This window comes from Schistocerca piceifrons, chromosome X, assembly GCF_021461385.2.
Source record: "Schistocerca piceifrons isolate TAMUIC-IGC-003096 chromosome X, iqSchPice1.1, whole genome shotgun sequence".
Classification (NCBI taxonomy): Eukaryota; Metazoa; Arthropoda; class Insecta; order Orthoptera; family Acrididae; genus Schistocerca; species Schistocerca piceifrons.
Genome location: NC_060149.1, coordinates 249,093,263 through 249,107,386, shown reverse-complemented (window position 1 = coordinate 249,107,386; position 14,124 = coordinate 249,093,263). Strand labels below are relative to the sequence as shown.

The 14,124-nt window shown below is 46.1% G+C and overlaps 1 protein-coding gene across 1 annotated transcript in view; it reads right to left on the bottom strand.

The window, feature by feature from the left end:
• Window positions 1-14,124, bottom strand: part of LOC124721999 (histidine decarboxylase) — a 394,491-nt gene that overhangs the window by 53,576 nt on the left and 326,791 nt on the right. The window contains exon 13 of the mRNA XM_047247175.1: window positions 8,501-8,822. Within this exon, the coding sequence (XP_047103131.1) occupies window positions 8,501-8,822 (322 nt within the window). The remainder of the gene's footprint in view (window positions 1-8,500; window positions 8,823-14,124) is intronic.

Below are 14,124 nucleotides of genomic sequence, written 5' to 3'. Positions count from 1 at the left end.
CGTATCTGGCTTTCAACAGCCACGAGCGAGATCTTCACATTCTCTCGCTCGCTACGCGCAAACTACAGAAAAAATTAATTATTGTTATGATGTAGTATTCTGCCTAGTGGCAGGTCCGTGTCTTCGTACGGAGAATTTCTGATTCCACTGTTCCCTGTGTTCGGCTTCTTCCTTCAGTCTGTTGTATCTCTTCCGGCGTTTCCTCTGAGTTTCCCTTCGATAACATCATGTATGAGTCCCTCGTGTCTAAGTACATGTCCAATCCAGTTGGCCTTTCTCTGAAGAATTGTACGCAGAATACTTCTCTTCTCTCCTACTCTTCGCAGTACATCGTCATTTTTTATGCGATCTGTCCACTTGATCTTTTCCATTCTCCTCCAGCACCACATTTCAAAGCTCTGTAAGTATTTTTTGTTCTTCTTTCTCATGGTCCATGTCTCTGCTCCATAAAGTGCAATGCTCCAAATGTAGCACTTTATCAGTTTTTTTCCACAATGCCAAACTCAACTTGCTGGTCAGACCATTTTTGTAAGAAATGTAATGTAGTTAAGTTTTGTACTGAAACACGTATTCGCTGGAGGACACAGTTTCCGACTTATTCAAGGAAAACGTACAAAAGTGACCTGCAAGCGCGCATCTACCCCCACACTCATCCATCACCAGTCAGGATTTCTAGTATGTTGAGCGTGGTACTCCTTCCTATCACTGTACAGAAATTTCAGACTACACGATCTATCCTCGATATTCGACCTTTTTTGGTCTCTGTTGACTGGGCTATTACACCGCCAGCATAATCGGCTAATTCGTTAACATTATTAGTTTAAACGTGTCCGTGACGGTAATAAAACAGATAAGCGACTTTTGCAAACTTTACGCCAAAACTAATTACGCCGACAATTCGACGCAAACTTAAACGTTACAAGCACAGTAGTTTCACAGTCAGAATTCCTGACGAACACAACGAAGTAACTGTTCATTTTATGGTGTTAAAATTCACAAAATTGTTAGGTAAAATTTATACAAACGCCAGATTTATAATTAGTAAGTGGTCGACTAAGCAGGTGGCGTAATAAGGCCAGTCAGTGAAGAGCAGTACAGGTCGAACGTGGGAAATAATTGATGCAGTCGCAAAAATTTTGTACAGTGATAGCAAAGAGTGCCATGAAGAACATATCAGAAATCCTGACAGGTGGGATCTGAGTGTGGGAGTGGGGGCGCGTTTGAAGGTCACTTTAGCATGTTTTTCCTTAATAACTCGAAAACTATGGCCTATAGCGGAAACATATCCCAGAACAAAATTTAACTACATTAAATTTCCTACAAAAAGGTCCTAGTTTGCTCGTAGCGAACGAGAGTGTCAAAAATCTCATGTGTGGTTATTGAATGCCAGATGCAGAATTACGGATTGCAAAAAACATCATAAAATAATCGTCAAATACTTGTTTTCCTCTCAGTATTCTTGAATACGCAAAAACTGGCGATTGCAGAGGAAGACAATATATTTGGCCTTCTTCCTATTGAGATCAACAAATGTCACAGACAAAGAAAATGTGTTTGCACAATTTATTGCACCCAACAACAGTGGTATGGTGTCATGTTACAATGAGTTGTGGTCTAGCCTGGAGAGCAATTTTCTCCGTCTGCTCATTTGGTATGTTTCTGGGACACTTTGCAGCCATGCATATGTTGTGAAAACAGACGGATAGGGCAGCACCAATAGCATTGCCTGGGGAGCTGTTAACTTTAGGAGCTTGTCAGCTTGTACGTCTCTGCATGTGCTTTCCACGGGACTGTGATGACTACGGTCCATAAAGATGCAGCGAAGTACATCAGCAGTAGAGTGCAAACCACCAAAAGAGGAATGCAGAACCCAAGTGTATAGTCAAGCCGTCAACATTGAGCTAGTTTTTCACATATCAGTTTCGTACAGCGGACTGATCTGGCTCTAGTATAAACTGCAGCAGATTTTATAGGCCATGTGAGGCAAGAGGAATTGCTCAGCGTAGATGCTTATGCTGCGGCCTCTAGTGCAGCTCATGGCTATATGTGGATGCAGTCCATTTCTGGAGGTTCGTAGCTAGCGGGCAACATTATGAACATTTTAGCCATTTCTTTCTGCCTCAGTATTTACGTCAACTACTTACCTACTGAAGTCTCCCTGAACTCGCTTTGAAATTGTTCTGATAAACTGTTCAAAATTTTCCAGTTATGCTTGTATCGTGCCAAGTCAAAAATGCTTCTCGTTCTTAATATCTGCTTCCCTTCAAAGGGCACCTGTGAATACATTGTCAGTTTAAATATGATAAGATATGGCGTATAACTATGTGCGCTACATTCACAACCGCGCGTAAGTGCTCTACCGATCCGACACAAATACGTGGGATAGGGGCCATGAGCAGTGAGAAAGTGTATCACTTCTTGTTTGATAGGTTTCCTATTATCTTATTACATATGTACTGCATGTTGACCTAATCCTCAGCGTACTTTTTCAAGTCCCTCTTGGTTATCCAGTAGATAGCAACTCCATATTTAAAGTATCATCAACAAAGCATCAATGGGAGCTGTACCAAAAGTACTAGCGTTATGTAGCATTATGTTAGTTGAAACTCTTCTCATTCCGATAGCACCCCTTACAACTTTGAACCTGTGAGACCACAAAAAAATGGCTCTGAGCACTATGGGACTTAACAGCTGTGGTCATCAGTCCCCTAGAACTTAGAACTACTTAAACCTAACTAACCTAAGGTCATCACACACATCCATGCCCGAGGCAGGATTCGAACCTGCGACCGTAGCAGTCGCGCGGTTCCGGACTGCGCGTCTAGAACCGCGAGACCACCGCGGCCGGCTGTGAGCCCGCACTATGGAACTACACTCCTGGAAATTGAAATAAGAACACCGTGAATTCATTGTCCCAGGAAGGGGAAACTTTATTGACACATTCCTGTGGTCAGATACATCACATGATCACACTGACAGAACCATAGGCACATAGACACAGGCAACAGAGCATGCACAATGTCGGCACTAGTACAGTGTATATCCATCTTTCGCAGCAATGCAGGCTGCTATTCTCCCATGGAGACGATCGTAGAGATGCTGGATGTAGTCCTGTGGAACGGCTTGCCATGCCATTTCCACCTGGCGCCTCAGTTGGACCAGCGTTCGTGCTGGACGTGCAGACCGCGTGAGACGACGCTTCATCCAGTCCAAAACATGCTCAATGGGGGACAGATCCGGAGATCTTGCTGGCCAGGGTAGTTGACTTACACCTTCTAGAGCACGTTGGGTGGCACGGGATACATGCGGACGTGCATTGTCCTGTTGGAACAGCAAGTTCCCTTGCCGGTCTAGGAATGGTAGAACGATGGGTTAGATGACGGTTTGGATGTACCGTGTCCCCTCGACGATCACCAGTGGTGTACGGCCAGTGTAGGAGATCGCTCCCCACACCATGATGCCGGGTGTTGGCCCTGTGTGCCTCGGTCGTATGCAGTCCTGATTGTGGCGCTCACCTGCACGGCGCCAAACACGCATACGACCATCATTGGCACCAAGGCAGAAGCGACTCTCATCGCTGAAGACGACACGTCTCCATTCGTCCCTCCATTCACGCCTGTCGTGACACCACTGGAGGCGGGCTGCACGATGTTGGGGCGTGAGCGGAAGACGGCCTAACAGTGTGCGGGACCGTAGCCCAGCATCATGGAGACGGTTGCGAATGGTCCTCGCCGATACCCCAGGAGCAACAGTGTCCCTAATTTGCTGGGAAGTGGCGGTGCGGTCCCCTACGGCACTGCGTAGGATCCTACGGTCTTGGCGTGCATCCGTGCGTCGCTGCGGTCCGGTCCCAGGTCGACGGGCACGTGCACCTTCCGCCGACCACTGGCGACAACATCGATGTACTGTGGAGACCTCACACCCCACGTGTTGAGCAATTCGGCGGTACGTCCACCCGGCCCCCCGCATGCCCACTATACGCCCTCGCTCAAAGTCCGTCAACTGCACATATGGTTCACGTCCACGCTGTCGCGGCATGCTACCAGTGTTAAAGACTGCGATGGAGCTCCGTATGCCATGGCAAACTGGCTGACACTGACGGCGGCGATGCACAAATGCTGCGCAGCTAGCGCCATTCGACGGCCAACACCGCGGTTCCTGGTGTGTCCGCTGTGCCTTGCGTGTGATCATTGCTTGTACAGCCCTCTCGCAGTGTCCGGAGCAAGTATGGTGGGTCTGACACACCGGTGTCAATGTGTTCTTTTTTCCATTTCCAGGAGTGTATATTACACTGGTGAGGCAAGTTAATTGTACTGATACAACTTAATTACGGTCTTCCTGGACCCAGAACGCACACGGCTGCAGCACAGATAATATGCGTGGCCCCTATTCAACAACATATACCGGCAATCTCACTTTTTAATAGTCTTTTACTTCCACATAGTACGTGAAGCAAACGTTAATCAGTATTTTATTTCGCTAGTTTAAACATCAGCGTTAAGAGGGGATGTGGCTACCTTCTATGTTCGCGGATTATTGCTGGAATATCATTCGAGAGAGAAACATTCACAATACAAGAGAAAAAAGTGATGTGCATTACAATACAGTGGCTCATTTTTTGTCAATTTTCTGTAATTTCTCATGTTAAATAAATGCAACAAAGCGTATAAACAAAGATTACTGTGTTATATGTTAGATCTCACACTCCATTACTGTGATAAACTTATAACATCATAAAAACGTGAATTTATTTATCGAATTTCACCTCATGTTTGCTGCACCATATCAGAAACAGAAAAGAGAAATAAAATTGCGATTATTCATAAACTATCACTGACAGAAAAAAATTAAAAACAGTTTTGAATTCAGCACTCTAATTACAACTAGGATCAATATGTATTTTTCAGAAATAGAAAATAAGTTTTTTTGTAGAACACTGTACTTCGTTCGTGATACACCTCCTTTCCTTAGGGTGTAAATACTGCTCAAAAACATTTCCACCTAGCTCCAGGGAGAGGAGGCTTTGCATATAGCCCATGTAGTACAAGCTACGATCATGTTCCGGGCTATTATGCCGTGATCGAGTGGATCTCACATTTAAGCTCAACATTTCGTCCCCATCTATGGAAGACATTTTCCAGGGGTCCGTAGCTTCTTTGAATGTCCGAGTCACACTCAGGCTCGCTAGTGACTGTCAGTAGCGAGCCAGGGCATCAATCGGACATTCAAAGAAGCAACAGTCCTCCCTGAAAATGTCCTCCACAGATGGGGACGAAATGTCGAGTTTTAATGTGAAATTCATTCGAGCACGTCATAGCAGCCCAGAACATTGGAAAAATAACTGTCAGCTTTTTTAAGTGAAAATAATAATGTTGTTTAGAATTTCATTTGCATGAATGGATAGAATTTTTAAAGCACGGGAAATAATGAATAATTCACACTCAATATGTCGGAACGTTTGCAGAATGCATTCGTCATATCTATATTCTCAAATTGCATGTTATGTATTACAAAACTGGCATAAGGATTTTATGCACACATTTTGTTTCATTCCGATTAGATCCGCATAAAGGCACTTTTGTACTACAATATTGTTGACAGAAATTATTTGCTTTGCATTGTTGGCAAAACTTCCCTACAAATCGTTTTCGATATACTCTCGAACAGAACGATGGAGCTGCCAACCGGACCTATAGTAGAAACAGGATACTCCCAAAGTCTGACAACCTTTCGTTAGTAGTAACGAAACTAACCAGTACTATTTTTTTCAACACTGGTTTATGTTCGTTTCACCAATTTTGATTTCAGCCACAGTAAGCCTTTATAATACACTACTGGCCATTAAAATTGATACACCACGAAGATGACGTGCTACAGACGCGAAATTTAACCGACAGGAAGAAGATGCTGTGATATGCAAATTATTAGCTTTTCATAGCATTCACACAAGGTTGGCGCCCGTGGCAACACCTACAAGATACTGACATGAGGAAAGTTTCCAACCGATTTCTCATACACAGACAGCAGTTGACCGGCGTTGCCTGGTGAAACGTTGTTGTGATGCCTCGTGTAACGAGGAGAAATGCGTACCATCACGTTTCCGACTTTGATAAAGGTCGGATTGTAGCCTATCGCGATTGCGGTTTATAGAATCGCGACGTTGCTGCTCGCGTTGGTCGAGATCCAATGACTGTTAGCAGAATATGGAATCGGTGGGTGCAGGAGGGTAATACGGACCGCCGTGCTGGATCCCAACGGCCTCGTATCACTAGCAGTCGAGATGACAGGCATCTTATCCACATGGCTGTAACGGATCGTGCAGCCACGTCTCGATCCCTGAGTCAACAGATGGGGACGTTTGCAAGACAACAACCATCTGCACGAACAGTTCGACGACGTTTGCAGCAGCATGGACCATCAGCTCGGAGACCATGGGTGCGGTTACCCTCGACTCTGCATCACAGACAGGAGCGCCTGCGATAGTGTACTCAACGACGAACCTGGGTGCACGAATGGCAAAACGTCATTTTTTCGGATGAAGCCAGGTTCTGTTTACAGCATCATGATGGTCGCATCCGTGTTTGGCGACATCGTGGTGAACGCACATTGGAAGCGTGTATTCGTCATCGCCATACTGGCGTATCACACGGCGTAATGGTATGGGGTGCCTTTGGTTACACGTCTCGGTCAGCTCTTGTTCGCATTGACGGCACTTTGAACAGATGTGTTACGACCCGTGGCTCTACCCTTCATTCGATCCCTGCGAAACCCTACATTTCAGCAGGATAATGCACGACCGCATGTTTCAGGTCCTGTACGGGCCTTTCTGGATACAGAAAATGTTCGACTACTGCCCTGGCCAGCACATTCTCCAGATCTCTCACCAACTGAAAACGTCTGGTCAATGGTGGCGGAGCAACTGGCTCGTCACAATACGCCAGTCACTACTCTTGATGAACTGTGGTATCGTGTTGAAGCTGCACGGACAGCTGTACCTGTACACGCCATCCAAGCTCTGTTTGACTCAATGCCCAGGCATATCAAGGCCGTTATTACGGCCAGAGGTGGTTGTTCTGGGTACTGATTTCTCAGGATCTATGCACCCAAATTGCGTGAAAATGTAATCACATGTCAGTTGTAGTATAATATATTTGTCCAATGAATACCCATTTATCATCTGCATTTCTTCTTGGTGTAGCAATTTTAATGGACAGTAGTGAATATCTTCATGATGAATATTCTGTGGACACTCCCGTGTTCCAACATGACAGCACTCGTGTTCAGAGTGTCGTATGTGTACATTCCTGGTTTGAAGAACACTCAGACACACTATAGTATCTCGACTGACCCACAAACTCACCCGAAATTTAGTTCATTGGAAATGTCTGGGACTATTTGGAACAAGTTTTCGAAAACAGTAGTCGACATCCCTATAATCTGGTAACTGTACGGGATCTAACGACAAATGAGTGACCTAAAACACACACACACACACACACACACACACACACACACACAAACACACACACACACACAAAACTCTGATCACCATTTCAACTCACAGGAAACAAAATTATGAATTCTTTTGAGTTTAAAAGTTTTATCCATTACAGATGTGGAACAGTGCCACTGTAATGAAGAGAAGAGTTCTGAAATAACAGTCAGTCGTCTTTCGTGATGGTTCAACTTTTGTTATACCATGACTGCTCTCGAACAGCATAACGACTCATCTGCAGATATTACACACATTTAGTGATAGTTTGTAGCATTGTAGGAGTCGTCTAGCTATGCCAAGATAGAAAAAACGATACAGTAAGTCCTGAATTTGGTATCAGGAATTACTTACAACATAAGATTTCAGTAATACATGCTGTAAGCAATTCCTGATATCTTGGAACATTCAGTGCTTACTGTATCATTTTTTCTATCATGCCACAGTGGCATGACCGCCAAAATCCTACAGAAAATCATTAAAGGGTGTAAAACGTAAACTCCGTCCGCAGACGGTTGACGTATGACCTTGCGATCAAATGTTTTCGGTTCCCATTGGTGAGGCACGTCCTTTCGTCTACTAATCGCACGGTTTTGCGGTGCGGTCGCAAAACACAGACACTAAACGTATTACAGTGAACAGAGACGTCAATGAACGAACGGACAGATCATAACTTTGCGAAAATAAAAAAAGTAAACTTTTCGCTCGAGGGAAGACTTGAACCAAGTACTTCTCATTCCGCAGCTGGTCACGCTAACCACGGGACCACGGCGCTCCTGGGCTCACATTAGCCTTGATGTTGCTTATCTTGCGCATGGACTACTCAGTTTGTATATTTTGCTTATTTTTTCATAGTTCCACACAACTTCTTCCTGTTTTCTCGATTGATCTGTGTTCAGTTTTTAAGATCTATCCACTGTGCCAACTTATAACTAAATCTGAGGGGGGTGCGATGGGGAGGTTCCCTTGTCAGTATCCGGAAAAGACAGTGCAGAGGTGCTGGCTGACCTGCGAGCGGCACCTTGGCGCGCGGCCGATCGGGCTGCAGCACGGTGTCGGCGGTGGCGCGGATCTCGGCCCAGTCGCGCGCGATGTCGTCTGGGGTGGTGCGCGCCGACGTCACGGTGAAGCGGATGACGTAGCGGCCGTTGAGCGCGGCGGGCACGCAGTGCACGCGGCCGCGCGCGTTCAGCCGCTTCAGCAGGCGCTCGGTGAGCGCGTTGTCCCCGCGCAGGCGCAGCACGACCAGCCCCAGGTGGCGCTTGGCCGCCACCTCGAAGCGCGGGTCCGCCGCCACCATCGCCTCCAGCTGCTGCGCCAGCCGCACTCCCTGCACACCGCCAACGTCTCACAGCCTTCCCTTCACAGTTATAACTGGAGTTGGTCAAAGGTTATGTGGCGAGTTGTCAGGCGTGGTGCTCTACTCTGGTAAAGGGTGTACATGGAAAGCGAAAGTTCGTGGGATCAAACTCCTGCAGGCTGACTAAATATTTCAGTCTGCCTTTTACCTAGCCTTCGCCTGTTGGGGTAGGTTAGGGGCATGCAAATCGATATACCGGGTGATCAGAAAGTCAGTATAAATTTGAAAACTGAATAAATCACGGAATAATGTAGATAGGTAGATTAGAACTGAAGAAACTGCAAAAAAGGTGGGAATTTAAGGAGATGGGACCTGGATAAACTGACTAAACCAGAGGTTGTACAGAGTTTCAGGGAGAGCGTATGGGAACAATTGACAAGAATGGGGGAAAGAAATACAGTAGAAGAAGGATCCGTAGCTTTGAGGGATGAAGTGGTGAAGGCAGCAGAGGATCAAGTAGGTAAAAAGACGAGGACTAGTAGAAATCCTTGCGTAACGGAAGAAATATTGAATTTAATTGATGAAAGGAGAAAGTATAAAAATGTAGTAAATGAAGCAGGCAAAAAGGAATACAAATGTCTCAAAAATGAGATCGACAGGAAGTGCAAAATGGCTAAGCAGGAATGCCTAGAGGACAAATGTAAGGATGCAGAGGCTTATCTCACTAGGGGTAAGATAGATACTGCCTACAGGAAAATTAAGGAGACCTTCGGAGAAAAGAGACCCACTTGTATGACTATCAAGAGCTCAGATGGACACCGAGTTCAAAGAAGGGAAAGCAGAAAGGTGGAAGGAATATATAGAGGGTCTATACAAGGGCGATGTACTTGAGGACAATATTATGGAAATGGAAGAGGATGTAGATGAAGATGAAATGGGAGATACGATACTGCGTAAAGAGTTTGACAGAACACTGAAAGACCTGAGTCGAAACAAAGCTCCGGGAGTAAACAACATTCCATTAGAACTACTGACAGCCTTGGGAGAGCCAGTCGTGACAAAACTCTACCTGTGGTAGCGTTCTCGCTTCCCGCGCCCGGGTTCCCGGGTTCGATTCCCGGCGGGGCCAGGGATTTTCTCTGCCTCGTGATGACTGGGTGTTGTGTGCTGTCCTTAGGTTAGTTAGGTTTAAGTAGTTCTACGTTCTAGGGACTGATGACCATAGATGTTAATGTCACATAGTGCTCAGAGCCATTTGAACCATTTTTGAACAAAACTCTACCATATGGTGAGCAAGATGTATGAGACAGGCGAAATTCCCTCAGACTTCAAGAAGAATATAATTCCAATCCCAAAGAAAGCAGGTGTTGAGAGATGTGAAAATTACCGAACTATCAGTTTAAAAGGTCACAGCTGCAAAATACTAACGTGAATTCTTTACAGACGAATGGAAAAATTGATAGAAGCCGACCTCGGGGAAGATCGGTTTGGATTCCGCAGAATTATCGGAACACGTGAGGCAATAATGAGCCTACGACTTATTTTAGAAGCTAGATTAAGGAAATGCTAACCTACGTTCCTAGCATTTGTAGACTTAGAGAAAGCTTTTTACAATGTTGACTGGAATACTCTCTTTCAAATTCTGAAGGTGGCAGGGGTAAAATACAGGGAGCGAAAAGCTATTTACAATTTGTACAGAAACCAGATGGCAGTTATCAGAGTCGAGGGACATGAAAGGGAAGCAGTGGTTGGGAAGGGAGTGAGACAGGGTTGTAGCCTCTCCCCGATGTTATTGAATCTGTACATTGAGCAAGCAGTAAAGGAAACAAAAGAAAAATTCGGAGTAGGTATTAAAATCCACGGAGAAGAAATAAAAACTTTGAGGTTCGCCGATGACATTGTAATTCTGTCAGAGACAGCAAAGGACTTGGAAGAGCAGTTGTACGGAATGGATAGTATCTTGAAAGGAGGATATAAGATGAACATCAACAAAAGCAAAACGAGAATAATGGAATGTAGTCGAATTCAGTCAGGTGATGCTGAGGGAATTAGATTAGGAAACGAGAGACTTAAAGTAGTAAAGGAGTTTTGCTATTTGGGGAGCAAAATAACTGATGATGGTCGAAGTAGAGAGGATATAAAATGTAGACTGGCAATGGCAAGGAAAGCATTTGTGAGGAAGAGAAATTTGTTAACATCGAGTATAGATTTAAGTGTCAGGAAGTCGTTTCTGAAAGTATTTGTATGGAGTGTAGCCATGTATGGAAGTGAAACATGGACGATAAATAATTTGGACAAGAAGAGAATAGAAGCTTTCGAAATGTGGTGCTACAGAAGAATGCTGAAAATTAGATGGGTAGATCACATAACTAATGAGGAAGTATTGAATAGGATTGGGGAGAAGAGAAGTTTGTGGCACAACTTGACTAGAAGAAGGGATCGGGTGGTAGGACATGTTCTGAGGCATCAAGGGATTACCAGTTTAGTATTGGAGGGCAGCGTGGAGGGTAAAAATCGTAGAGGGAGACCAAGAGATGAATACACTAAGCAGATTCAGAAGGATGTAGGTTGCAGTAAGCACTGGGAGATGAAGAAGCTTGCACAGGATAGAGTAGCATGGAGACCAGCATCAAACCAGTCTCAGGACTGAAGACCACAACAACAACAACAACAACAACAATGTAGATAGAGAGGTACAAATTGACACACGGAATGACATGGGGTTTTATTAGAACCAAAAAAATACAAAAGTTCAAAAAATGTCCGGCAGATGGCACTTCATCTGATCAGAATAGCAATAATTAGCACAACAAAGTAAGACTAAGAAAAGATGTCCACCTTTATTCCTCAACAATAGCTGTAGTCGAGGAATAATGTTGTGAACAGCACTGTAAAGCATGTCCGGAGTTATGGTGAGGCACTGGCGTCGGATGTTGTCTTTCAGCATCCCTAGAGATGTGGGTCGATCACGATACACCTGTGACTTCAGGTAAACCCAAAGCCAATAATCGCACGGACTGAGGTCTGGGGACCTGGGAGGCCAAGCATGACGAAAGTGGCGGCTGAGCACACGATCATCACCGAACGACGCGCGCAAGAGATCTTGCACGCGTCTAGCAATATGGGGTGGAGCGCCATCCTGCATAAACATCGTACGTTCCAGCAGGCGTTTATCAGCCAGGCTGGGGATGTTGAGATTCTGTAACATATCGGCGTACCTCTCACCCGTCACGGTAGCAGTTTTGCTGTCCAGCGCCATCCGTCGGACATTTTGTGACCTTTGTTTTTATTTTTTTGTTCTAATAAAACCCCATGTCATTCAAAGCATGTGTGTCAATTTTTACCTTTCTATCTACACTCCTGGAAATTGAAATAAGAACACCGTGAATTCATTGTCCCAGGAAGGGGAAACTGTATTGACACATTCCTGGGGTCAGATACATCACATGATCACACTGACAGAACCACAGGCACATAGACACAGGCAACAGAGCATGCACAATGTCGGCACTAGTACAGTGTATATCCACCTTTCGCAGCAATGCAGGCTGCTATTCTCCCATGGAGACGATCGTAGAGATGCTGGATGTAATCCTGTGGAACGGCTTGCCATGCCATTTCCACCTGGCGCCTCAGTTGGACCAGCGTTCGTGCTGGACGTGCAGACCGCGTGAGACGACGCTTCATCCAGTCCCAAACATGCTCAATGGGGGACAGATCCGGAGATCTTGCTGGCCAGGGTAGTTAACTTACACCTTCTAGAGCACGTTGGGTGGCACGGGATACATGCGGACGTGCATTGTCCTGTAGGAACAGCAAGTTCCCTTGCCGGTCTAGGAATGGTAGAACGATGGGTTAGATGACGGTTTGGATGTACCGTGCACTATTCAGTGTCCCCTCGACGATCACCAGTGGTGTACGGCCAGTGTAGGAGATCGATCCCCACACCATGATGCCGGGTGTTGGCCCTGTGTGCCTCGGTCGTATGCAGTCCTGATTGTGGCGCTCACCTGCACGGCGCCAAACACGCATACGACCATCATTGGCACCAAGACAGAAGCGACTCTCATCGCTGAAGACGACACGTCTCCATTCGTCCCTCCATTCACGCCTGTCGCGACATCACTGGAGGCGGGCTGCACGACGTTGGGGCGTGAGCGGAAGACGGCCTAACGGTGTGCGGGACCGTAGCCCAGCTTCATGGAGACGGTTGCGAATGGTCCTCGCCGATACCCCAGGAGCAACAGTGTCCCTAATTTGCTGGGAAGTGGCGGTGCGGTCCCCTACGGCACTGCGTAGGATCCTACGGTCTTGGCGTGCATCCGTGCGTCGCTGCGGTCCGGTCCCAGGTCGACGGGCACGTGCACCTTCCGCCGACCACTGGCGACAACATCGATGTACTGTGGAGACCTCACGCCCCACGTGTTGAGCAATTCGGCGGTACGTCCACCCGGCCTCCCGCATGCCCACTATACGCTCTCGCTCAAAGTCCGTCAACTGCACATACGGTTCACGTCCACGATGTCGCGGCATGCTACCAGTGTTAAAGATTGCGATGGAGCTCCGTATGCCACGGCAAACTGGCTGACACTCATGGCGGCGGTGAACAAATGCTGCGCAGCTAGCGCCATTCGACGGCCAACACCGCGGTTCCTAGTGTGTCCGCTGTGCCGTGCGTGTGATCATTGCTTGTACAGCCCTCTCGCAGTGTCCGGAGCAAGTATGGTGGGTCTGACACACCGGTGTCAATGTGTTCTTTTTTCCATTTCCAGGAGTGTATATTATTGCGTAGTTTATTAAGTTTTCAAATTTATACTGACTTTTTGATCACCCGGTACATTGAGCAGCCAAAACATTATGACCACAACCCACTGCGACGTTAGATGCTGCCTTGTGACGTTGCGATCACGAGATGCAGTAACAAATTGAAATTAACAAAAGAGGTGCTAAGATATCTCAATAATTTTATTTTTACATGAAAGCCTGTACCTTAATCTACGCACTGACGCCATTACAGTCTGATTCTTCTTTGTTTACGTTGTGTACTGAGTGGTTAAGATGCCTCCGACAATCGTGAGTCCCGCCGACTGTGAAGTACGGGCTGTTGTAAGATTTCTTAGTGCTAAAAGCCTAAAAGCGATCGATATTCATCGTAAGATCTGTGCAGTTTACGGAGAAAACATTATGAGTGAAGGAATGATAAGAAAGTGGGTGAGAGCATTTAAAGATGGCAGCAGAAATGTGCATGATGAACAACGGAGTGGGCGTCCTACGGTCGCTAATGAAAGTTTGATGCAGGAAGTGGACAATAAGGCGAGAGAGAACAGACGCT